This window comes from Theropithecus gelada, chromosome 9, assembly GCF_003255815.1.
Source record: "Theropithecus gelada isolate Dixy chromosome 9, Tgel_1.0, whole genome shotgun sequence".
Lineage (NCBI taxonomy): Eukaryota > Metazoa > Chordata > Mammalia > Primates > Cercopithecidae > Theropithecus > Theropithecus gelada.
This window is the reverse complement of record NC_037677.1, coordinates 35,871,512-35,898,983: the sequence shown is the minus strand read 5'-3', so window position 1 is coordinate 35,898,983 and position 27,472 is coordinate 35,871,512. Positions and strand designations below refer to the sequence as shown.

Genomic DNA, 27,472 nt, shown 5'->3' with positions numbered 1-27,472 from the left:
ATCTAGTGAAAATTCCTTACTGAGATCATAGGAATGGCTGAACCCATCAAATCTTCATTGGAAAGTTCTCTGGTTTGTCCATCTGGAATCTGCCCTGACTGAATGCATTACCTTTAAATTCCTTAGTAGACCTTTTATTCTAACTAATCCTCACACTTCAGGACTTCAGACGAGTCCCTGACATTTTACCCAGGTAAGAGGTAGAACTTAAGCTGTGAATTCAGAAAAAACATCTGTTAATTTGCTCTCTGTGGCCCTACATTAGTCAGTTGGTGTATACCTCAAACTCTTCTGCACCTTGTTAATTAAATTTTTAGAGTAAGGGGAAATCCTAGGTTTAGAATTATTTGATTTATTTCAAGGTAGAATGCATTTTGGATTCCAAGTTAATTACCATCAATAAACTTATGCAAAATTCACTCTCAAAGCGGTGTCTATCTCAAAAGGTGTTGTGAAGACTCAGACAATTCGCATAAAGCACTCAGCAACAAGCCCCTACATCATGTGAACTTTGTAGGAATGGATGTTCTTGTCTATTACTGTTAAAGAGCAGCCCTAAGCGGGTGTGATGGAGGTTGCATTCATGAGACATTCACTGCATTCATTATGTGCATGAAGGGGGTAGCCAGTGGAGTGGGTGTTTCTTTTTAAAAATGTTCTTTTAGGGCCAGGCGTGGTGGCTCACACCTGTAATCCCAGCACTTTGGGAGGCCAAGGTGACTGGATCACTTGAGGTGAGGAGTTCAAGACCAGCCTGGGCAACATGGCAAAACTCACCTCTACTAAAAATACAAAAACTAGCCGGGCGTGGTAGTGCACACCTGTAACCCCAGTTACTCGGGAGGCTGAGGAGGGAGAATCACTTGAACCTGGGAGGCGGAGGCTGCAGTGAGCCGAGATTGTGCCGTTGTACTCCAGCCTGGGTGACAGAGTGATACTGTGTCTCAAAAAAAAAAAAAGTTCTTTTAGTCGCAGTTCCTAACCTCGGTGATATTCTGCAAGTCCGTCTTCCCAGGCAAGAGGTGTGTGCTGGAAAGGGGTGTAGGCATTTTGAGTTATCCCACAAAAGGAGACACTACAAGCTTATGGAGCAATTGGATACATGACAAGGGGCTGTCGCTCTCAATTAGGAATCATCACTTGAACAGACTTTTTTTCTAAAGAAGATACACAAATGACCAATAGCACATGGAAATATGCTGAACATCACTAGTCATCAGGGAAATGCAAATCAAACCACAATGAGATACATCCCACACCCGCTGGGATGGTTATTAATAAAACAAAATAGAAAATAACAAATGTTGGAGAGGATATGGAGAAATTGGAACCGTTGGACACTGTTGGTAGAAATGTAAAATGGTGCAGCTGCTATGGAAAACAGTAGGGATGGCTCCTAAAAAATTAAAAATAGAAGTACCCTATGATCTGGTAATACCACTTATAGGCGTATACCCTGAACAACTGGGAGTCAGGTCTTGAGGAGATATTTAGACATCCATGTTCATAACAGCATTATTCATGATAGGCAAAAGGTGGAAATAACCCGTGTCTTTTGATGGATGAATGGATCAACAAAAGGTGATTTACACATACAATAAAATGTTACTTAGCCTTAAAAAGGAAGGCAGCCAAGCATGGTTGCCCATACCTGTAATCCCAGCATTTTGGAAGGCCAAGGCAGGCAGATCACCTGAGCCCACAAGTTCAAGACCAACCTGGGCAACATGGCTACAAAAAAATACAAAAATTAGCTGGGTGTGGTGGCACACACCTGTAGTTCCAGCTACTTAGGAGGCTGAGGTGGGAGGATCACCTGAGTCCGGGACTTGGAGGTTGCAGTAAGCCAAGATTGCACCATTGAACTCCAGTCTGGGTGAGAGAGGGACCCTGTCTTAAAAATGAAAAAAAAAAAAAAAAGGAAGGAAATTCTGACACATGTTACAACATGGGTGAACTTTTTTTTTTTTTTTTTAGATGGAGTCTCACTCTGTCACGCAGGCTGGAGTACAACGGCGCCATCTCAGCTCACTGCAACCTCCACCTCCCGGGTTCAAGCGATTCTTCTGTCTCAGCCTCTTAAGTAGCTGGGATTACAGGTGCACACCACCACACCTGGCTAATTTTTGTATTTTTAATAGAGACGCGGTTTCACCACATTGGCCAGGCTGGTCTCAAACTCCCGATCTCAGGTGATCCGCCTGCCTTGGCCTCTCAAAGTGCTGGGATTACAGGCATGAGCCACCACGCCTGGCCAACATGGATGAACCTTGAGGCCATTATGTTAAGTAAAGTAAGCCAGACACAAAAGGACAAATATGATACGATTCCATTTATGTGAAGTACCAGAGTGGTTAAATTCAGAGAGACAAAAAGTAGTGGTTGCCAGGGGCTGAGGAAAGCGGGGAAAAGTATAAGGTTTCAGTTCTGTAGATGAAAAAGGTTCTTGGGTGAACGATGGTGGTGATGGTTGTACAACATTGTGAATGTACTTAATGCCACTGAACTGCACACTTAAAAATGGTTGAGACTACAAACTGAGTTCCGTGTATGCTGCTCGAGTGATGGGTGCACCAAATTCTCACAAATCACCACTAAAGAACTTACTCATGTAACTAAATACCACCTGTTCCCCCAAAACCTACGGAGATATAAAAAAATTTTCAAAAATGGTTGAGATGATAAATGTATGTGCATTTTACTACAATGCTTTAAAAAAGAAACTGTCTCACTTAAAGTGACAATAGCATCCCTTTGAAAGATGCTGCTAGACCATCTAAAAATGGTCAAATATACACATATTTGGTTATAAGAAGCTCATGTGTATCTGCAAGACCTGTCTAAGTTGACTAGTGTGTTTGTCATACTTGTCTAGGTTTTTCCCCTTTGTCTAAGTTGACAAAGAAACCTTTAAAATCAGGAAACCTTTAAAATAAGGTTAGGAAACATGTCCACAGAGCAGCCATGGATCAAAGGAATCACATTATTATTATTATTATTATTATTATTCCGTTTTTTTGTTTTTGAGATGGAGTATCCCGCTGTCGCCAGGCTGGAGGGCAGTGGCGCGATCTTGGCTCACTGCAACCTCCACCTCCCAGGTTCAAGTGATTCACCTGCCTCACCCTCCCAAGTAGCTGGCACTACAGGCACGCGCCACCACGCCCAGCTAATTTTTATATTTTTAGTAGAGACAGGGTTTCACCATGTTGACCAGGATAGTCTTGATCTCTTGACCTCGTGATCCACCCGCCTTGGCCTCCGGAAGTGTTGGGATTCCAGGCGTGAGCCACCACGCCCGGTCAGGAATCACATTATTAAATAGTGCCATTAGCTTCATAACATTCCATTTATTTATAGTAATTAACTTATAAATGACTTCTCATCAATAAAATGGCCTAAGGGGCAACACTCTGGAATTTCCAGCTTCAAATGATACTTTCAAGTTTCAGAGGGAAACTGGGGAGAAGGAGTTCCTACCTTGTAGATGCAGGACTTCGCGTTCAGAAAGAAAAGCTCAATGGTAGCATTATCCTTCAGGTATGAAATGCTTTCAATATAGAACCTGAAAGAGAAAAATGGTGCATGAACCACAGAAACAGCAGGCACAGAAAATAAAGTGGTCTCTTCAGCTACATGATTTGAGACGAAAGCTGGCACTCCCCATCCTAAACAAACAAAGGAGAAAGGCACCATCCATGGTTTTTCTATGATTCCCTATGGAGGACAAACAGTGTTTCTGCAGTTTGGAGAGTGGGTTAGGACTGTCACGCCTAGTGGGCCTCACCATAGCCAAAGAACCGGGTCTGCCACCAACTTGTAAGAACGAATTCTCAAACTGGCCCTCTGCTTTCTTTGTCCTATCTGCTTTTTAATTTTACATAATGTTATTTGTTGTCAACACATTGCTTGTTTGTCCTAAACTGTCATTGAGTTGGATTTTCTTTTCTTTTTTTTTTTAGAGAGACAGGGTCTCGCTCTGTTGTCCAGGCTGGAGTGCAATGGTGTGATCATGGTGGTTCACTGCAGCCTTGACCTCCCAGGCTCAAGCAATCTTCCCATCTCAGCTTCCTGAGTAGCTGAGACTACACTTGCATACCACCACACCCGACTAATTTTTTTTTTTTTTTTTTTCCAGTAGATGTGCAGTCTTGCTTTGTTGCTCAGGCTGGGCTCAAATTATCTGCCCACCTCAGCCTCCCGAAATGCTGGGGTTATAGATGTGGGCCACCGTGCCCAGCCAAGTTGCATTTTTAAAAGATAATTTCTTCTTCTTAATCACAGCTTTCTTTGAAATGGTTACTACTACTCCCGAAGGTGATAAAGTGTGATTTGATTTCTGCACATTCGGAGAGCTGAGCTAAGTGTTCCTAACACTGCGATATTAATGCATATTAAGCCAAATGAGAATCGGATTTCATCTAGATGGAGCTTATAGATATTTTCAAGATGAAACATGCTGATACTATTTAAGTTTACACTAAATGTGCCTTTATAATATTGACTTTGGAGTTTATTAAATTCTTTAATGAGATAATGTGCTTGTACTGTCTAATGACCAGCCGCACTGAAGGACTAGGAGTTGAAAGGAAGAGGAGAGAACGGTTGAAATGCAGCATCTTAGAGGGAAGAAGGTTCTGAGCAGGTGTGGCAACCCTTACGGTGGACTAGAAGGGTGCTGGGTACCTGGGGGCTCTTGGAAACTGGGTTCACCAAGAAGAGGCAGAAGATGAGGAAGGTGAAATGAGAAGAAACAAGTACTATGGTTTTCTAGAACAGTGTCATCATCTGATGGCCAGAATCCTCTGGAGGGAGTCAGCGAGCAGTGACGGAGTCCCCAGCTCTGTGTGACTCAGGGCAGTCACATCATCCTGCCAGGCTTCTGTTATTCAGACTGTAAAAGAAGAGGTGGTTCTCTACCTAAGAAGCCCACTGGTTTTCAATATTGGAAACTACCTCCCATTTAAATGACAACGACAGCAGCAAAAAGGAGAAACCAACATCGTATAAAGCAAACAAAATGATGCCCTTAGCTTCAAGAAGTTCTATTTATTTACAGTAATTCATTTAAAAATGACTTCTTCTAATCAACAAAATCACCTGAGGGGCAACAGCTTGGAATTTTCAGCTTCAAATGATACTTTCAGATTCCAGTGGGAAATGGAAGAGGAAGAGAGTTCCTACATTGTAGATACAGGACTTCATGTGTCTTTTCAGAAAGGAAAGCTCAATGGTAGCGTTACCCTTCAGGTATGGTAAAACATAAAAGGATTTATCCATAATTGGTCAGGCGCAGTGGCTCATACCTGTAATCCCAGCACTTTGGGAGGCCGAGGTCGGGGGAATCACCTGAGGTCAGGAGTTCAAAACCAGCCTGGCCAACATGGTGAAATCCCCGTCTCTACTAAAAATACAAAAATTAGCTAGGAGTGGTGGTGGGTGCCTGCAATCCTAGCTACTCGGGAGGCTGAAGTAGGAGAATTGCTTGAATCTGGGAGGGGGAGTTTGCAGTGAACTGAGATGGTGCCACTGCACTCCAGCCTAGACAACAGAGTGAGACTCTATCTCAAAATATATATATATCCTTTACCATCCCTGAAGGATAATGCTACTGTTGGAGAAACACGAAGATAAAAACCCATCTCTATAGGCTACATCAAGCCCATGGCCCAGCAGCTTGCAACCTTTTGTCTATACACTAAATAAATAAATAATACTTTCTATCATTTTTCAAATGTGTGCAGAGGCTGCTGTGATGAATACAATTCAAGTTTTTTTAAATTGGTGAGTGAATTCGGAGTAACTTCAGACATAAGATTTTCTCAATCCACAGACATCATTAGTACAATTATTATCATCTCAGGTTCTATAAAATTTGGAGGAATTACACAGTGGTCCTCATACTTGTAAAGCCTGAAAATTAATGGACTGGCTGATCTCTGCCCATAACCCCTGCCCCTGCCAAGCACTTGCCCCCTGCTTCTGGAGCAGGTGTCTTAGATCACAGAGGTCTCCATATAGGGCCCACCATGGTCTCAGAGGCACAGTAAAGTTAAACAACTTTTATTCTTTAAGAATGGGGAGCAGAATGGCAGTAGCAAATTTTACATCTCAAAGCAAAATAAATTTGATTTGATTTGATTTTCAAAAAATAAATCTATACGGTAGCTCATGCCTGTAATCCCAGCACTTTGGGAGGCGGAAGCACATGGATCAACTGAGGTTAGGAGTTCGAGACCAGCCTGGCCAAGGTGGTGAAACCCCGTCTCTACTAAAAATAAAAAAATTAGCAAAATTAGCTGGGCATGGTGGCAGACACCTGTAATCCCAGCTACTCAGAAGGCTGAGGCAGGAGAATTGCTTGAACCCGGGAGGTGGAGGTTGCAGTGAGCTAAGATCGCACCATTGCACTCCAGCCTGGGCAACAAGAGTGAAACTCCATCTCAAAAATAAATAAATAAATCCACGTCCTTTACAAAGGGCCTTTGGCAAAGGGTAGTCAGATTAACAAAAGAAACTAAAGGAAGGAAAATAAGGAAAAGGGAGGAAAGGGAGAGAAAGGGGAGGGAAGGAAGAGAGAAAGAAATCCTAATACCGGAATATTAGCAGAGGCCTCCTGAAGTTGACAGCGGCCTTCGTGCTCTAATAATGATTTTGAGTCTAAATTCGTATAAGTCTGAAATAACTTAATTTTCAAAGTAATGCCATATGTTTCTTAAAAGAATCTCATTTGCTTTAGTTCTTAAAAATTAAAGAGTAAAGCATCCTGCCTCTTCCACCCCAATTTTCTCCTGAATAGTGTATTAAGAAAATGTAACGCTTCCCTTTTCGTTTCCACTCTCAAATGATGGAAAACTGAATTCAGGTGGCAAATTCTACATCTCCGCGACTGCCTTCATTTCCACCGAGCTCTATGTTGTCTGGCCATAAAAGGGGCAGAGAAGGTACAGGAAATAACACGCACATTCTGAGATGAAGAAAAAAATCACCTCCTCTCGACAGAAGTGGAAAGCAGTTTCCTGTTAACTTTTATCACCAAGATGACAGCCTGGAAAACCCAGTGAGTTCCGGGCCTGTCATATCATTGTACTATTAGGGGAGGGTATGGAGCTCATCCCAAACTTTCCCTCCACGCCAGTGAACTGCTGAGTCAAAAATGCCTGCAGAGAAAAAGAGCTCAGACCTCTCCACCCACACATCCAGAGAGGCACGGTGCACACCGGGGGCACCAGGGACAAAAGTCTTTTGGGAAGATGGGGAGGGCTGATGGCTTGGATTCAAAGTCAAAATTTTCTTCTTCTTCTTCCTTTCTTTCTTCTTTCTTCTTTCTTCTTCTTCCTTCCTTCCTTCTTCTTCTTCTTCCTTCTTTTTTCTTCCTTCTTTCTTCTTCTTTCTTCTTCTCCTTCTCCTTCTTTTGAGATGGGGTCTTGCTCTGTCACTCAGGCTGGAGTGCAGTGTGCAACCACAGTTAATTGCAGCCTCGACCTCCTGAGCTCAAGTGACCGTTCTGCCTAAGCCTCCCAAATAGCTGGGACTACAGATATAAGCCACCATGCTGACTGATTTTTTATTTTCTGTCTAGATGGGGTCTCGCTATATTGCCCAGGCTGGTCTTGAACGCCTAAGCTCAAGTAATCGTCCCACCTTAACCTCCCAAAGTACTGGGATTACAGGCCAGCCTCTTCGTTTCTTTTTTTTTTTTTTTTTTTAATCCAGTGTTTGGCCAGGCATAGTTTTTGGCCGGGCATGCCTGTAATCCCAGCACTTTGGGAGGCTGAGGCAGGCAGATCTGTCTCAAAAAAAAAAAAAAAAAAAAAAAGGTAGGTTCTTTTTCTGATTTTTCAGGAGAGCCTCAGCAGTAGGTGGCGATGTTGCATTTCCTTAACTACCAGCGTGGAGCAGGGAGGGCTTCCAAGGTTCACAAAGAACATTCCAGGTCTCTGGGTAACCAGGGAAATGAAGGCTGTGTCTCAGATTCAGAGGGTCTGCACGGACAGTTCCGAGTCTGGCTGTGTACTGACCATGGCTTTATGATGCTTGGATGTCTGCGGCTTTGCTGGGCCTGGAGGGACTGCTGGTGCCAGCGTTAGCCAATTTCCAGACCCCAAGACTTCCACATGTCACCATGGATCCAGGGTCCACCCCTCCCGCCACCTCTTGGCTCTCACACCCAGGGCCACTATTCCTCCACCCTCACCACCCCAGGGACATGCACCAGACAACTAGGGCCAGCTCCCATGCCGCAGAGCCCGCTGAAATTATTTAAACTAGCCAATCCCAAGCCTGCTCTCCCAGCCTTACTTGTTCCTCCCCACAGAAACCACAAAAAATGCTCTTGCCAATTGTTCCCCGGCTCCCCTGCCTCCTGACTAACCCCAGTGCCTCCCATGTGGCCCTGCGTGGCACGGTGTGGCCCCTCCTCCCGGGAACTGAGTGACGATCTTTTCAATGTCTGTCCTCTCCTCATCGGCTGGCCTCGCCACAGCTGAATCATAATCAGACCTACATTTTAAACTGGTTTTTGGGGCACATTTAGCAGGACTGAATCTTGGGGCACATATGTGAGCTGAAAGGAACACTCTAGATGGAGCACAGACCTCGCTAAGAGGTTTCCTGACTCCACAAGCAACCGTCAACCCAAACTAGCTCAGATGATCCCAACCCGAGAATATTTTATCAGAGAGTCTGAAGGAGAAATAAATAGGTGCGCTGTGTTTATGTGTTTGAGCTTATTAAATATTAAACAGCCTCTAAAGCCTCGGGGAGTCCCGTCCCCTTCTTTGACAAGTGAAAGCCTCTGATTGCAACAGACTGAACACTGTCTAGTCAGATGGCAAGGGCCCAGCCAGATGACATCAGCCAGGTCTCTCCTCCATCCCCCCTTCTCTCCCTTTCCCTTCCCCATCCAGCCCTGGGCACTTGGGAATCACTGAATATTTACAGCAAGTGTTAATTAAATGGACCAGTGATTTCATTTTGTAATGAACACAAATGTCACATTTGAAATGCCTACTCTTGGTGGCAAATAAGAGCCATGATAACGAGAGCAATAAACTGTGAGTTTCTGCAGCCAAGCCTCTGATGCTTAGAATCTCAATGCCTCTAAAATCTTAACTGGGACACCTAGCTGAAATATAGCAAGCTCTGGTTAGCAGGAACCTCATTTTAGATCCACGCCATCATTGTTATTGCGAGTGACAGGAAGTAGCAGCTGCTGTCTCCATCAGCCAGAGAAGATACCAAGAATCTGGCCTGTGGACTTGGCTGTAAAATCCTTCCTCCCCGATCAGGCTTCTCCTCTCTTATTTTTTTTGCTGCTTGCTTCAGTTTATTGTCTGTGAAACTCAAAGTTTGAAGAGGCAAATCTAATCTCTGTTTGTTTTCTTACAAGGAGTTTAGATGATCAGAGCTACAGTGATACTTGGTAGAAGGATATGTAATTAAAGAATAATCCAGATATGTAGGCTTCATTCTGAGCACAAGGTTGTGCCTATAAAAAGACCACACACACACACACACACACACACACAACACACACACACAACACAGACTTCCTTAGGTGTGTATATTTTCCTTATATTTTTTCTTTACCTATTTCTAAAGCTTGCCTGGTGAACAATATCAGAGAGCCATTGTTCCCAAGCCTTCTGGAACTAAACAATGGTTTGCAGTTGAAGGTGCTCCTGGTCATACATGGACCACTGCTGGCTGCTTATAACGTGTGTTTGTGTGTGTGTGTATGTGTGTGTGTTATGTGGTGAGGGGAGTGAGAAGAGGTGGACAGTTAAGCAGAAGTCACATCATACAAGTCACGCTAAAGATGTCCTCTTCTGAGGATAATGGAAAGCTGAAAAAAAAATTATGAGCAAGGATCAGAAGAGAATTCTAGAAAGATGCTCAGTGTCTTTATATAGGGGAGTTTGGAAGGGATCAAGACAACATGCAGAGATGAACAAGGAGATCTTGAGTCCAGGAGAGGTTTATGGAAGCCCTAACTACGATTAGGCTGTGTATGGAGAGTAAGGGATGGATAGGAAGCTGTTTAAGATGCAGGAATAACAGGGAGTAGTGACTGAGGGAACAGGAGGAGGCAGGTGGGAGGGAGCGGTGAGGTCAAGGTTGACTCCCAAGTCTCTGGTTTTGGGGGCCGCATGGGTAGTGGTGCCTATCACAAAGACAAGGAGGTGACACCGAAAGGGGAGCACATTTGGAGGCAGAAAGATGACAATGTTATTAGATTCCAGCTGCATCTGTGCGGAAATGCCAATCAGCGGAGACGGCCTGGAGCTCGGGAGAGAGGTCGGGACTGGGGCAGAGGACGGAGAGTCTCCAGCAAAAAGACTGCACTGGCAGCTGTGGATGGGGGTGAAATCACACGAGGGGAAGGTGCAGGGAGAGAAGACAAGCAAGACGTGACCTCATGGACACCAGGGCTCGAGGGACAGCACAGCAGAACACGGAACCTGCCCTGAGCCAGGGACAGAGGGGACAAAGAGGAGGTGGCCCAGGAGAATGTAGTGCCACAGAGCAAGGGGGAACTGAAAGGCAGCATGTTCCAATGAGCCCAGAGCCACAGAGGTCACATCGGAGCAGGGCAGAAGCACGCCTGTGGAGCCAGGGGCGAGAGACCTCCAGTGACCAGGGGGTTTGATAGCACTAGAAGCTGGACGGCCACAGAATGAGGAACGAGAGGCCTGTGGGGAAGGGGTGACGGCAAGGGCAGACCCATCTCTCGTAGCTGCTGCGTGCAGAGCAGAAGGGGTAGCAGAGGGCGCTGGCTAGAGGTGGCTGTGCATCAGAGAGGGCGTTTTCTTCAGTTAGATTGGGACGTGGTCATGAAGGGGAGGAATCCACGGAGGAGATGCTTAAGATCGAGAAAAACAGAGGAAAGGCTCAAGGGAGAAGCTCTGTGAGGTGACAGAAGGGGCTGGGATTGAGGTACACATGGATCAGTGAGTGCTGGATGATGGGCTAAGGGTCTTCCTCTGAGATGCTCATGCATTTGCGTGTGTGCAGTGAGTGGGTTGGGAGGCCGCAAAAACCCCATTAAAGATACAATTTAGTTTGAGGGTAAAGAAGTAGGACTAGGAGCTCCCTGGTGCTGGCTTTGTTTTCTCTGCAGAAACATAAGCAGCAGCATCTTCTTAGAGCAAAAGCCTTGACTATCCAGGACCTGAAGCAAGAGGTAAAACCACAGTGGGGCACAGAGACCCTGAGCAGGCACCCCTGGCAGAACTGGCTAGAAATACTGAAGATCTGTGTGAGATTCATCACAATAACCATGAACCAACCTGAAGTTGCATGAACCTTTTCCTGACCACACTCAGAAGCTCGGGGGTAGAAATAAAAGGTGTGTGTGTGATAGGACCAGTCCAGCGCTGGGGGTGGGTGTGTGCGTGAGAGAAAGGGAGAGACAGAGAAAGTGTGAGCAGCCAAGGGAGGTGTGGCCCAGGGTCAGGAAGTAGCTGGAAGGGTGCACAATGGATTTGCATTGAATTGGTAAAAAAAATAGGACAGGCAGGGCTGATAGGATCTCAGAAGCTGGAGGAAATGGACATGAAATTGCCTGAGGACAGGGTCTATCAGTTTTGTTCACTGCTTTGTCCTTGGCTCCTAGAGCAGTGCTTACGCCAAGGGACATCTCAAGGGACATCTGTGAGCCCATAAATGAAGGCGTGGCTGATGGCGCAGAAACAGCACAGGAGGAGCAGTGAGAAAGCTGCTGCATGCTACAGCTGGGATGATGGTGGACTTGGGCTTGTAAGTCTCGGGAGTGACACAGCTCAGGGTGATGACAAGGTGCGAGTGGACCCTGAAGTTTTCTCTCTGGGAGACAGAAAAGCACAGTGCAACAAAGAACACCTTTCTGCGGGTGTCCACGGTGTCAGAAAATGCAGAAAATGGCAAGACCTTCTCTAGTGGGACCAACAGCAAATGTCTCAGGTCCTGAAAATTCTTGATTTACCATTTGAGATGGCTCTTCCTCCTCCAATGTGGCATTTCCAAGATATCCAGTGTATCCCTTCAGAGTGGCAGCCTGCCACTCGTGGTGGTGTCCACCTGTCCTGAACACCATCTTTACAGGTGGACGCTGGTTCTGCAAACATGGCCAAGAGTGGGTCACAAGGAGGGCTGGGGTCACCGCCTTTGACTTGGCTGCTCCTGGCTCTGCCTACACAGGGAGCAGTGGAGAACTCTGACCACAGGTCTTGGCAGGCTGCCACACTGAAGGGATACACAGGATCTCTTGGAAATGCCACATGGGAGGAGGATGTCACTTTTCCCCTGTGGAGACGGACAGCCTGCAGTAGGGGAGGACAGACACAAGGCTTGGAGTCACACCTGACCGAACAGATGAGATACCCATCTTGCCTTTGTAACTTGTTAGCCATGCTGGGGAAGAATTTACAGACCATCCTGGGCCCCCATCTCCCTCTCTTTAATTAGGAATAATCAGACTTGCTTCCAGGGTTGCTGCGAAGATTAACAATCAGCCTTAGCAATGGACAGGTGCTGAATAATGGATAGTTCCTGTCTCTCTGACCTTTATCCTTTTTGGGTAATTATATTGAGACCCTGAAGCCACCAGGGATCACTCCTGGTGATTTGTTGGATGAAAAACTGGAGGGACCAGGCCCCTCTTAGGCCGAATGACAGGTCAATGAAGGCAGGATCTGAGTCTTCCCTTCCACCATCCCGAAAACGTCCTGCAGCCTGATACTGGCCTCAGGGCCTCTGCAGAGGAAATGCTTATAGGAGAGACGCTGTCTGGCCTAGCGGATGGAGAGGGATTCTGAGTTCCAATTCGCATTATTTAATATATTTGGGTCTTATATTTCCTAATCTGTTGAATGGAGGGGATGATTCAGCCTGGTGTTCTGCATATGTATTATATCAGAATAATATATAAATCCCAAATAATAGCCCATCCTGGGGTACTCAGCCATACAGTGTTAATACCTCCATTCTCTGACTTTCTAAAACATACCTTCGGGTACTTAGTTATCTTTTCCATGACCCTCTGTTTCTTTGTGTGTGTGTGTGAGATGGGGTCTTGCTCTGTTGCCCAAGCTGGAGTGCAGTGGCACAATCCCCGCTCATTACAACCTCTGCTTCCCAGGTTCAAGTGATTCTCCTGCCTCAGCCTTCCAAGTAGCTGGGACTATAGGCACGCACCACCATTCCTGGCTAATTTTTGTATTTTTAGTAGAGATGGGGTTTCACCATGTTGGCCGGGCTGGTCTCGACCTCCTAGCTTCAGGTGATCCGCCCACCTTGCCCTCCCAAAGTACAGGCATGAACCACCATGCCCAGCCTACCATGGCCCTCTTTTATCAGGTGGTTCGATTCTGCTTTGCCACGAAGGCTACCTAGACATGTGGTATGTAGATGTAATATACAGACATTTATACCAAAGGAGAAAGGATTTGAGGAACCTGGGAGTCAGACTGTATTAAGATATGCAGGCGTCACGGCTGGAGGCTGGAGGCTGCTCAGAGTCCAACCGTGCTTCTGTTCAGAAACACACTGGAAAGGTACCCAGCTGGAGAAAAGCTCTTTTACGGACTCAAGTCTATTCCAAGTTCTGGGCTTTTGATGAAGATGATTCTCTTACCACTCCTTTGCAGAAAACTGCCTGTGAGCATCGCTAGGCAGATGTCAGGTTATAAATAGAGGATTCTTCCCAGGATGAAAAGCAAGGTAAAGAGATGGAATTCACCTATATAGAGAATCTGCCTCCTCTCTTGGAGAAAACAAACGATTGGTGTTTTGTTACTGCACTTCTCGGCCAGCTAAGAAGTGGGAACTCAGGGTAGTGAGGGTGCTGGTGACACCCCCCACCCCACCCTTGGAGGCTGCTGCAATAGGTCAACTGACTGGTGAGGGCCTGAGTTCAGGCAATGAGGAGGAGAGGGCAGTGCAGAGGGAGATTTTGGAAGCAGCAGCAGAGAATTAATACGCATAAAAATTCTAGGCTGGGAGGCCAAGGTGGATGGATCACCGGAAGTCAGGAATTCCAGACCAGCCTGACCAACATGGTGAAACACCGTCTCTACTAAAAATACAAAAATTAGCTGGGTGTGGTGGTGGGTGCCTATAATCCCAGTTGCTCAGGAGGCTGAGGCAGGAGAATCTCTTGAACTTGGGAGGTGGAGGTTGCAGGGAGCCGAGATCATGCCATTGCAGTCCAGCCTGGGCGCCAGAGAGAGAATCCATCTCAAAATAAATAAAAAAAGAAATAAATAAAAAATTCCAGGAAGAGGACAGGAGACTTCAAGATGTGTAGCCTACGTGACTGAGTAGATGACGATGCCACAGATTTGATGGGACCATGGAAGGTTAAGGGAGGAGAGAGAAGGTCATAAATTTGGCTTTGGACCTGCTGAGTTTGGAGTACTCAGGTGGGGCTGCAGGAGGCAACTGGAATGTGACATTTCCAGAAAGATTTGCTTCCACAGGAGCTGGAGAAGGAGGAGCGCATTCTGCTAGGTGGCGTGTATAAAGACATAGTGGAGAATGGCGGTCCCTAAATGCAGATTTGGAAACTTTTCTCTCGAATGAATGTTCTTTGAGGTTTCTGCTTTGGCCGACTAGAAAAAAGGGTGGTGATGGTGGAAGTGTCTGTCATGGCTGTGGATCAGAAGTGGATGTTATATCTCGGTCTTTGGCCATCCCATTCCCCAATTCTCTCTATTGCTAGCAACTATTTCACTTCTGCAATGCTGGGTTACCTGCTTTTATGCAGAGAAGACAGGCTTGGAGTGATTTGGAAAGACCTGTGTATCTTAGAGAATGACACATCCAGCATCAATGTCAAGGTGCCCCAAGCTCTCCTGCAAGGACCCCCACAAATTGGAATAAAACACCTACTAGGCAGCCAAGCCCAAGATTTTCTCCTCTTGGCTAACGTTGGTGAACATCACCAGGGAGGTGGGGAGAGCCTGATATATGGTAAATGCACTCATCCACCTGCGATGACAGGTTAATGACCTGCTTCCATGAAACTGGAGTCCTGCCTGATACCACCTGCCCCTCCCAGAGGAATTGTTACTATTTGCTTTATATGGTTGCTTTGCCATAAATCTGAGAAACTGTATACACCATTAAAGAGAATATGGCATTGAAATCATTCCCACCAATAATGGAAATAGCTAAGATGAGCTTGGATATGTTCACAGCTGTTAAACAAATCAAAAACGCATTAAGCGCAAGTTGAAATTTACTCTGCCAGCTAAGGAAAAGTCATACACTCGAGCCTGCTAAGTGGACCCTTTAACTCTTGTTTGAAGCTCTTCTAATGCCTTGTGCAGCTTAAGGATGGCTATGTCTGAAACTGCATTCCTGATCGTGCTCTTTAGGAACGACAGAATTGCATATCATTCGTGTCTCGCTCCTGAATTTCTGTTAGTATATTTTAAAAGAACAGAGTGTATGCCTGGGTGTTTAGTGTTAGTGTCCATGTAAAGACTGAGGCATCAGGACTTAATGCTTCTGTACTTGTGTTAGTCAAGGTTCTGGAGAGAAAGAACCTGGTGGCTCCACAGACTGTGTGTTTAGGAGCTGCTGGATTGGGGGCTCAGATTCAGACTTTGCCCCTGAACCCCTGACCTGCCCAGCCTCCAGCTTCTCAGAACCTTTTGCAAACAGAAGTAGTAAGTCCTGTTGTCTTCATAAGACTGCTGCAAATAGTAACTATTTAAATCACTATAGCCCACAAATAGTTCCCTTTGCAAGCACAAAACAAAATTTCTGAGACTAGATTTATGAACAGAAAAATGCCTATTGTTTCTGATATGTTATTAAACTGTATCCTCCCTTGGCAGGAAATGCAGATGGGCCTGTGGTTTGCTGCTGGGTTTCGACTACTCCTATTTGGGATAAACTACCCAAGTTTCACGAGATTCAAGTGGCATCCCTTCTGAAAGGAAAGGATACAAAGGCTTTTGTTATGTAGTTTCAAATTGCACCCAAGAAAGAATCCCATGGCCTGTGCTATAAGAGACTCATTGTTTGAGATATATGACCCTCCCCAAAAAGGCAGAAAAAAGTTTTTCTCATCATTCCACACAAGCATCCTAGTGCAAATGCATAACACACACGTCCTTGCACACTCACGGGCACACTCACAGGCACGCCCTGCACCCTTGCACCCCGTATTTCCATCTATGAGGCACGCAGCTCTACTACAACCTTTATCCCTGGCGATGAACCAAGACAAACTTGAGCTCTCATTCCACGGAATCACTGCCCTCCCAGACTTTTCTGATAAAGAACACAAAGAAGCAAAAGTATAGACACCAGGTGTACATACCTGACACAAAAGTATAAAACCACAGGTCCTGACTTTTTAGGGAAGTCATGTTCCAATACTCTTCGATCTAGTTGAAGCCAGTTTAAGTGTCCCCTGAGGAAAATAGAGACAAATTGGTTAAGGATTTGCATTTTGCAGAAGTTTTTTTTTTTTTTTGGGTTGAAGGTATATATGGAGCAGAACGTGCTGGATTGTAGATAAACTTCAATCTTCACCTTATTTTTAAATTTCTTTGTTTAATTTTAATGTTTTTTTGAGACAAAGTCTTGCTCTGTGACCCAGGCTGGAGTGCAATGGCATGATCTTGGCTCACTGCAACCTCCGCCTCCTGGGTTCAAGCAATTCCCCGCCTCAGCCTCCTGAGTAGCTAGGATTACAAGCATGAGCCACCACGCCAGGTTAATTTTTGTATTTTTAGTAGAGACGGGGTTTCACCATGTTGGTCAGGCTGGTCTCAAACTCCTGACCTCACGTGATCCGCTCGCCTAAGCCTCCCAAAGCGCTGGGATTATAGGCGCGAGCCACGGTACCCGGCCACCTTCACCTTATTACTAGCTTTTCAGTACTGAAGAACCCAGTGGGATTATGTAGGGGATACCGAGTCAGCAGTGGATACTGTGTAGTGTGAGGGGGGAAAATAGGAACTGAAAAGTGAAGGGATTGAGACCTGCTGTTTCTCAGGGAAACACTGAAACGAAAATGTAATCAGAACTCTCCTTCTTGTCCTGAACTGCCTTTCCACCACACTCCCAACTGTCTTTTGTCCTGGAAGACTGAAAGCTCACTTGAGAACATGTTAGCAATCCTCACCACATCTTGCTGGAGTGAAAAGCAAACCACACACAGTGTCTTAAAATGTTAAACTTACCGCCGGGGGCAGTGGCTCATGCCTTTAATCCCAGCACTTTGGAAGGCTGAGGCAAGAGATCCTCAGAAGGGAACCACTTTCCAGGCAGAAAGACCAGCCTGTGCAAAGGCCCTGTGGTGAGGGAGGACCCCAGTGTCTTAGTGTCCTGTGAGTGGAAAGCCATGAGGCTAGGGAGAGCCCTGGGGGCCACGTCTGGGAGGTTGGTGTTGGAAGAGTGGGGCAAAGCCATGGAAAACCAAGCTGAAGAATTTACTCTTTCCTTTCCCTGCTCTCTGTATCCAACGTCAGCCCATCATCCTGGAGAACACAGTCCTAGAATCACTTTATGGAGTAAATTCACATGGAACAGACCCAACTGACCCCACTGCATGTGTCTGGTGACTGATGCCGTGTGACATGTGTGCTAAGGACTGTGGATAATGAGAAACAAAATCTGTCTGCATCATTGTCTAAAAACGCTTGCTCCTCTCAGTACATGCTTAAACCCCCAACAAAGGAAAGAGAAAACACATAAGTGGTTTCCAACCCCTTTTTGAGGCTTCACTCAAACTGCACCTTTTGCACAAGAAAAAAAAAAAAATCAAAAAAATCTCTCTCCACAAAGCCCACACCTGTGGCTACAGGGAAGCCTTTTGGACCTGCCTTAGAATAGTGACCACCTGAAGAACTTTGGCCTGTTTTTCCTCTTTCTAAGAATCTCCAGTTGGAAAAAAAAATTCCATGAACTTTATCTTTTTATTACCTTGCTCTGAATATAGGAAAAGTAAAAAAAATAAATGAAAGAGTTGGGCGCAGTGGCTCAAGCCTGTAATCCCAGCACTTTGGGAGGTGAAGGCAAGCAGATCACTTGAGGTCTGGGGTTCCAAATCAGCCTCGCCAACATGGGGAAACCCCATCTATACTAAAAATACAAAAAATTAGCCAGACGTGGTGGCAGGTGTCTGTAATCCCAGCTACTCGGGAGGCTGAGGCAGGAGAATCGCTTGAACCCGGAAGGTGGAGGTTGCAGTGAGCCGAAATCGCACCATTGCCCTCCAGCCTAGGTGACAGAGAGAGACTCTGTCTCAAGAAAAAATAAACAAATAGGGCAGGTGTGGTGGCTCATGCCTGTAATCCCAGCACTTTGGGAGGCCAAGGTGGGCGGATCACGAGGTCAGGAGATGGAGACCATCCTGGCTAACACGGTGAAACCCTGTCTCTACTAAAAAATACGAAAAATTAGCCGGGCGTGGTGGCGGGAGCCTGTAGTCCCAGCTACTCAGGAGGCTGAGGCAGGAGAATGGCAGGAACCCAGGAGGCGGACCTTGCAGTGAGCCGAGATCGTGCCACTGCACTCCAGCCTGGGCAACAGAGTGAGACTCCGTCTCACAAATAAGTAAATAAATAAAGGGAAGAGAGTATTGTAAGTAAAATAACAGGAGCAACTTCTTCCAGAAAGCTGGGATAAATTCTGTTCTGACTAGAACACAAGATCAGGAAACAGAAGGTCTGGGTGCCAATGTCATCTCTGCCCATGCCTGATAATGCCCCACAGGTACCACGATGTTTCAAACCTCTGTTCCTTAGCTCATGCTGTTCCTTCGTCCCAGTATGCCCTTCCCTTCCTTCTTCCCCAGCCCATCCTGCAGGACTCAGTTCTCATGTCTCTACTCCAGAAAGTCTTCCCACACCACACACCAGGTGGGACGGGGGGGTCCTCCTCCAACCCTTACAGCACCCACTCTGGGGGCTCACCCATGTCTGCACTTCCCAGTCTACAGAACTGGCTCTCTATGCATTCATTTTCCCCAGCTGACTTTTTTTTTTTTTTTTTTGAGACAGAGTGTCACTCTGTCGCCCAGGCTGGAGTGCAGTGGTGTGATCTCGGCTCACTGCAACCTCCGCACTCAGGGTTCAAGCAATTCTCCTGCCTCAGCCTCCTGAGTAGCTGGGATTACAGGCACACACTGCCATGCCCAGCTATTCTTTTGTATTTTAGTAGAGACGGGGTTTCACTGTGTTGCCTAGGCTGGTCGCAAACTCCTGAACTCAGGCAATCCACCTGCCTCAGCCTCCCAAAGTCCTGGGATGACAGGCGTGAGCCACTGTGCCCGACACCAGTTGACTTTTTATATCTGGAAAATGCCACAAGATCTACCTCATGAGGAGAATGTGTGCATGTCTGGTCAACTGGAATGTATCAAATTATCTTAAGCTGCAACCACTTCCTTCCTGCCTCTGAAAATGCCCCCAAACTCTGTGGGTCTTCTCTTGGGGCTCAGCCTCCTGCAAGTACACCATGTGTATGGCATGTGCCTGGCCTTCACTCATGCTGCCTCTCCTCCTTGGAACTAGAGAACCGTCTCTCCATCCCTTTGTCTGAATGTTCAGCCATTGTCCAAGGCGGAGTTCAAGTCTTATTTTTGTGAAGTCTTCCTTGATTGCCTAAGTCTGGGGTTTCTTTCAAACTTCTCCAGGGCTTCTGGTTTGTATCATCTTCAAGGCATCTGGCATAATCTTGTACAATTAGTTATTTTTTAAAAACGTGACCTGGGCTGGGTGAGGTGGCTCACTGCCTGAAATCCTAGCACTTTGGGAGGCCGAGGCGGGAGGATCACGAGGTCAGGAGTTCGAGACCAGCCTGACCAACATGGTGAAACCCCATTCCTACTAAAAAAAATACAAAAATTAGCCAGGCGTGGTGGCACATGTCTGTAATCCCAGCTACTCAGGAGGCTGAGGCAGAAGAATTGCTTGAACCCAGGAGGCGGAGGTTGCAGTGAGCTGAGATGGCACGACTGCACTCCAGCCTGGGTGACAGAGTGAGACTCCATCTCAAAAAACAAAGCAAACAAACAAAAAACATGACCTGTCTCTCAATAATCAGTTTTCAACATTTATAGAAATTATCCCCCAAAACCTAGCAGTGTCTAGCAACTGTTAGGTGCTCAAAAGAAGTATTTGCTCATTGATTTGAATGAATACCTATAAGAGCAAGCCATCCAATGACAATGTAGACTTAAATATTCATCTTTTTCCTTACCATATTTCATGATAAATAGTCTTATGGGGAACAACCTTTTCATTATTCTTACAAGATAAGGCTTTGAATCACCCACAGACCGGAATGATACAAAAATACAGTGATTCTTCTCCAGCCACCAGCTCAAAGAATAAGGAGGACCTGAGAGAGAGAATATTCCACTTGTGGAATATTCAAGATTAGTCAATGGTCCAGGCTTGAGATATCCTCATGCCAACCCATTGGCACACGAGTGACCACACATGCTGCAAGAGATTAGACTTAGGTCCCTGGGGGTCACCATTCACATGTGATGAACTTCAAGGTGGGGACATGTCATGTGAAGCGACGCAGATAGACATCATTTGGATTCCAGTCTGTTGGGTTTACGCACTGCCAATTCTTCTTCATCCACAGAGGACAAACTGATGGATTCTCCTTCTAGAAAACTTTATTCCCCACATTAAACTTTTTAAAAGAATGACTTTTTAGGCAATGAATTTGACTGGCAATTCCTTTGTTCCCGGCCATCTGTTGGTTTAACAATTATCAAGCAATTAAATAGACTAGAAAGGAAAGTAAGAAAATGGGCCAGGTGCAGTGGCTCACGCCTGTAATCCCAGCACTTTGGGAGGCCATGGTGGGTGGATCATGAGGTCAGATTGAGATCAACCTGGCCAAAATGCTGAAACCCCGTCTCTACCAAAAATACAAAAATTAGCCGGGTGTGGTGGCACATGCCTGTAGTCCCAGCTACTTGGGAGGCTGAGGCAGGAGAATCGCTTGAACCGGGGAGGCAGAGATTGCAGTGAGCCAAGAATGCGCCACTGCACTCCAGCCTGACAACACAGTGGGGCTCTGTCTCAAAAAAAAAAAAAAAAAAAAAAAGGTCAGGAAGCAAAGAGAACATGGAAGCTGGAATGACTGCCACAAGATCCTACACGGAATAGTTGGCCTCTGAGGACAAATGACATTCCTTCCTCCACTTTCCCTGCTTGAACTCAAACACTCCAGTCCTGTGAGGGGATCACGATGTGTGGCCTTGCATGGCTCCAGTGGCCGGTGGAGAGGCAGACTGGAGTCCTCGGACCCTCAGGAGGAAGGAGGTCAGCTGCCTCCATTTTAAGGGCTTGTAAAAGTCTCTCACTGAAGGCTGCTTATAAAGGCAGACTGAAGGGACATGTGACCCATCCAAGGCCCTTATGAAAACTGCCCACTATTTGGGCAAAAACTGAAAGATGGATTAAAAAGTGAACTGGAAACCATAATTCTGGGGCCACCACTTTTGGCTGCAGCACTTGTTAAAATGTTGTTTTCGGCTGGGCGCGGGGGCTCACGTTTGTAATCCCAGCACTTTGGGAGGCCAAGACGGGCGGATCACGAGGTCAGGAGATCAAGACCATCCTGGCTAACACGGTGAAACCCCATCTCTACTAAAAATACAAAAAATTAGCCGGTCGTGGTGGCGGGTGCCTGTAGTTCCAGCTACTCGGGAGGCTGAGGCAGGAGAATGGCGTGAACCCAGGAGGTGAAGCTTGCAGTGAGCTGAGATCGCGCCAATGCACTCCAGCCTAGGCGACAGAGCGAGACTCTGTCACACACACACACAAAATGTTGTTTTCTGCTCATCTCGAAGTCACATTTCCTGTACTCTACAGGGTCAAGAATTCCACACTGCAAAGCCTTTTGCTTTCCTGTTAAACCTTTCACAGTCCTGACATCAAGTGCTTTCCTCAAACCTTTTATGTTTCTTTTGCATTAGGATGGGATGGAACGCAAAGTGGTAAAGAGGCATTTCCTTTATACAGTTTAACTAAGAGATGCCTGATAGCTTGGTTTTCATGATTCTCATTGATTTTTCATTTGAGAACGCACTTCATTGCCTTTGCCAATCATAACACACACATACACACACACGCACAAAAGCATCCCAGCAGCCACTCAGAGTATTTTTGTTATTATGTGACTGATAACTATCTTTAAAGCTGAGCAAGATAACGCTCATTTGGTTTATGGTTGCAGTAGGTCAAACTGTCAGGTCAGTAATAAATTTGCAATTGCTTCTGGGCAATAGAAATTGGATGCATTCATTTAACAGATTGCTTTTAGCTTCTACATATAAAACAAATAGATTTTTGGTTCAAGTGTTGGCACCTTCCATAGCAATGGCCTCAGGGAGAGCTTTGTTTATAGTTACTGGAGGGTGGAGGTGTGTGATAAGTCTATCTGAATCCGTCACTTTCCAGATCCAGGGGGAGAATGATACTGCCTGGCTTCTAGATGTTTTTATTGTAACAGGCAATTTCATATGGAATGATTTCTACAGAAAGCCAAAGCGAGAGATGAAGTTCTTATATGTTTTATCTATTTAGAGACAGGGTCTCACTCTGTTGCCCAGGCTGGAGGGCAGTAGCGCAATCATAGCTCACTGCAGCCTTGAACTCCTGGGCTCAGGTGATCCTCCTGCCTTAGCCTCTGGAATAGCTGGAACTACAGCCACATATCACTGCACCTGGGTAATTAAAAAAAGTTTTTTTTTTTGTTTTTTTTTTTTTTGTAGAGACAGGGTCTCGCTATGTTGTCCAGGCTGGTTTCAAACTCCTGGCTTCAAGCAATCCTCCCACTTCAGCCTTCCGAAGTGCTGGGATCACAGGTGTTAGCCACCACACCTGGCCAAGTATATGAAATGCTTATAGATGTTGCTGGATGGAGGTGGGGAGAGGAGTTCTTCAAATGGAAGAATGTTGATGTATTTAGTATCCTTGTCTTGTAGTGTGTGTGTTCATCAAGGACAGACCAGGCACTTTGGGAGGTCGAGGTGGGTGCATCACCTGAAGCCAGGAGTTTGAGACCAGCCTGGCCAACATGGTGAAACCCTGTCTCTACTAAAAATACAAAAAATTAGCTGGGCGTGGTGGCAGATGCCTGTAATCCCAGCTACTAGGGAAGCTGAGGGATGAGAATCACTTGAACCTGGGAGACAGAGAGTGCAGTGAGCTGAGACTGTGCCACTGCACTCCAGCCTGGGTGACAGAACAAGACTCCATCTCAAAAAAAAAAAAAAAGGACCGAAAAAAAAAAGGACCGACCAGTGATACTGATTTCACTATAAACCCTTAACAATACAGGAAGGTTAAAGTAGGGTGTATACTGGGGACACCAGATTACTAAATCTGGGGCTCTCTAGCCCAGGAGAAATTGTTGGCTCCACTATGTTTTCTTAAGTCTATTCCAAATTTTCTTTTTAAAAATATTTTATTTTAGTTTTTTAGAGACAGAATCTCATTCTGTTGCCCAGGCTGGAGTGCAATGGTGCAGTCATAGCTCACTGCAGCCTTGAATCCCTGGGCTCAAGTGATCTTCCCATCTCAGCCTCCTGAATAGCTGGGACTACAGGTGCACACCACCACTCCTGGCTAATTAAAAACAATTTTTTTTTTGTAAAGTAGGGGTTTTGCCATGATGCCCAGGTTGGCCTCAAACTTCTGGCCTCAAGCAATCTTCCCACCTCTGCCTCCCAAAGCACTGGGATGGCAGGCATGAGTCACCATACCCAGACCCCAATTTTCTTTTCTAGGAGCTTCTACACCATGTTTTGTGAATCACTTCCTAATCTACAAACACAAGCTCAACAAGGCGTCAAGGAACTGTGCTTTCTGGATCTCCAGTGGTTAACAGAAGATGCTAAATAAATATTTGTTAAGAGAATGAATACAGCAGCTTCACAATATGCCCCACAGATCCATATTCTTGTAGGTTCAGGGACTGCTGTACAGACACAGCTCCCATCCTAAGTAAACAGTCTCCATATTAAGAATTCACTCTGCTCATCTGTGCCAGGTTCCCAGCTCCCTCTGGTCATTTGCATCAGGAAGGAAAGGACGGAGAAAGCCGCATCCCTAAGCTCTCCTTGGAGGGCACCGTTCTTTTTTTATTTATCTTAGCTGTACACAGAAAGAGCTATGCTCAAGCACTTCTCTGGTCACTAAATGTAAGGTACTGTTGTGTGTCTGCCGTTGTTTCCGACAACACAGCATGGGTCGTCTGAGAGGTGGTAATGAACACTGAATGCTGCGCTCCCAGAAGCAGTTAATACAAGCCAGGCACGGAGGCTGCAGCCACTGACTTTCTCCTCTCTCACCATCCAGCAGATAATACGTGGAAATCCCAAACCTATTTCTAAATAAATTGCTTTCCCAGAGCTGTGTCTTGCGGTTGTTTCTTCTGCAACTGGAAAATTGCTTTTCTATTTTGTTTATTTTTAAATTGTAGATAAGCTTGTGGCCAGGAATGCTGAACAACTGAACCCTTTGCAGAGGCCCTAGCCAATGCCAGTCACGGGTGAAGCAAACGCAAGGACACAAGGACAGCACAGACCCGAGCTCACTCCCGTGCACCAGCGTTCCTGGCACTGGTTCTAAAGATGCGTCTTCAATGAGTCAGGCCTTTTTCTTTTTCTTTCTTTCTTTTTTTTTTTTTTTGCTGAGACGGAGTCTCGCTCTGTCGCCAGGTGGGAGTGCGGTGGCACGATCTTGGTTCACTGCAATCTCCTGCCTCAGCCTCCCAACTAGCTGGGATTACAGGCGCCTGCCACCAAGCCCAGCTAATTTTTTGTTTGTTTGTTTGTTTTTTGAGTAGAGATGGGGTTTCACCATGTTGGCCAGGATGGTCTTGATCTCTTGACCTTGTGATCTGCCTGTCTCGGCCTCCCAAAGTGTTAGGATTATAGGCATGAGCCACCGTGCCCAGCCAGGCCATTTTAACTTTAACAGTTTGAGTAAATCAGACTCCACAGACAGCACCAATCAGGTGATTCAATTAATTAGGATATAGTCTGCTGAAAGAAAAGATCCTTAATTGTTTGCCATCTAGGTTCTTAAACTAACATCCTGGCCACAGGATGTCTGTGAGCACTCTAAAATTTAAGCAAAAATTTATTTTGTATGTAAACTTTTATGAAGGAAAGGGAATATAACTTCAAATTTCTTTTTTTTTTTTTTTTTTTTTGAGACGGAGTCTCACTCTGTCGCCCGGGCTGGAGTGCAGTGGCCAGATCTCAGCTCACTGCAAGCTCTGCCCCCTGGGTTCACGCCATTCTCCTGCCTCAGCCGCCCGAGTAGCTGAGACTACAGGTGCCCGCCACCTCGCCCAGCTAGTTTTTTGTATTTTTTTAGTAGAGACGGGGTTTCACTGTGTTAGGCAGGATGGTCTCGATAACTTCAAATTTCAAAGGGGGCTGTGATGAAATGAGAGGTTAAAAGCTGCTTGTTTTCTTTTTTTTTTTAAGAGATGGGGTCTGGGGTCTTGCTCTGTTGCCCAGGCAGGACAGCAGTGGTGCAGTCATAGCTTGCTGTAGCCTCTAACTCTCGGGCTCAAGCAACTCTCCTGCCTCAGCTCCCAACGTGTTGGGATTACAGGTGTGAGTCTCAAGCCCAGCCCATATTATTAACTGGTATGTGAAAATAAATTCTAACTATACCTGTCTTTTAAATTTGGAGTAATGGCTAACCAAGTTTCTTCTCTTTCTTCCTCAAATTTCTAAACACTTTTTAAAGGCATTAAAAAAAAAAAAAAAACCCAAAACAAAAATCAACAATAAAAGACACTTATTGGCCGGAGGCGGTGGCTCAAGCCTGTAATCCCAGCACTTTGGGAGGCCGAGACGGGCGGATCACGAGGTCAGGAGATCGAGACCATCCTGGCTAACACAGTGAAACCCCGTCTCTACTAAAAAATACAAAAAACTAGCCGGGCGAGGTGGCGGGCACCTGTAGTCCCAGCTACTCGGGAGGCTGAGGCAGGAGAATGGCGTGAACCCGGGAGGCGGAGCTTGCAGTGAGCTGAGATCCGGCCACTGCACTCCAGCCTGGGTGACAGAGCGAGACTCCGTCTCAAAAAAAAAANCTCACTCTGTCACCTGGGCTGGAGGGTGGTGGTACAATAGTAGGTCACTGCAGTCTTGAACTCCTGGGCTCAAGTGATCCTCCTGCCTCAGCCTCCTGAGTAGCTGGGACTACAAGTGCACCACCAAGGCTTGCTAAGTTTTATTTATTTATTTATTTATTTATAGACAGATTCTCACTCTGTCACCCAGGCTAGAGTGCGTGGTGTGATCTTGGCTCACTGCAACCCCCACCTCCTGGGTTCAAGCAATACTCGTGTGTCAGCCTCCCATAGTAGCTGGAATTACAGGCACGCACCATCACACCCACTTAATTTCTATATTTTTAGTAGAGACGGGGTTTTACCATGTTGGGAAGGCTGGTCTCGAACTCCTGACCTCAAGTGATCTGCCACCTCAGCCTCCCAAAGTGCTGGGATTACAAGCGTGAGCAACAATTTTTTGTTTTTTTGTTTTTTTTCTGGTAGAGATGGGGTCTTGCTATTGCCCTGGCTGGTCTTGAACTCCTCCCGGCTTCAAGGAATCCTCCCACCTTGGACTCCCAAATTGCTGAAATTATAGGCATGAGCCACTGCACTCAGCCCACAAGTGAAAAAAAAAAAAATTGAAATGTGGGTCTTAAAACAGCAATAGAAATATTTCAAAAATAAAATGTAAAAATGAGTTTCTCTAAGGGATGGATGCCAGTGTTTGATAAATGAAAATCTCAGTTACCCTATTTGTACACATGGAAACATTAAACCTGAACTTCTGAGCTGGTTCTCATACTGTTAGGAATGGAAGTTAGAAGGGAGATAGTCTGTAACTTTACAGGCTCCTGGGATGAGTCGTTGCTAGCCCTCAACATTCAATGCTGAAGTACAATCAGCTTTTCTTCTTTGCTCTGGAGGGAGAGAGCAAAAGAAATACTGCAACATTCCCACTGTCTAGAATAGGGGTTTTCAAATTTGCCTGTACACTAGAATCAACTGAAGAAGCTTTGAAAATTAATGCTCAGGTCACACCCAGGCCGATTCCACTGGAATTTCTGGGGGGTAGGTCCCAGGCACTGGTATTTTATAAAGTTTCCCAGGTAATTCCAATGTGTAGCTAAGGTTGAGATCCATAACTCCAGCAAAATATAAATTTTTTTTTTTTATTTTTTGAGACAGAGTCTTGCTCTGTTGCCCAGGCTGGAGTGCAGTGGCATGATTTCGGCTCACTGCAACCTCTGCCTCCTGCATTCAGGTTCAGATTCTCCTGCCTCTACCTCCCAAGTCACTGGGATTACAGGCGTGTGACACCACGCCTGGATAATTTTTTGTATTTTTAGTAGAGACGGGGGGCGGGTTTCACTGTGTTAGCCAGGATGGTCTCGATCTCCTGACCTCGTGATCCGCCCACCTTGGC

At 45.9% G+C, this 27,472-nt stretch overlaps 1 protein-coding gene across 5 annotated transcripts in view; it reads right to left on the bottom strand.

The window, feature by feature from the left end:
- The window catches only part of FRMD4A (FERM domain containing 4A), a 695,424-nt gene that overhangs the window by 136,314 nt on the left and 531,638 nt on the right, over positions 1-27,472 (bottom strand). For all 5 annotated transcript variants that reach the window (XM_025395888.1, XM_025395887.1, XM_025395886.1 and 2 more), the window contains 2 exons: positions 16,313-16,405; positions 3,481-3,565 (listed from right to left, as the gene is read on the bottom strand). In XM_025395888.1, the coding sequence (XP_025251673.1) occupies positions 3,481-3,565; positions 16,313-16,405 (178 nt within the window). The remainder of the gene's footprint in view (positions 1-3,480; positions 3,566-16,312; positions 16,406-27,472) is intronic.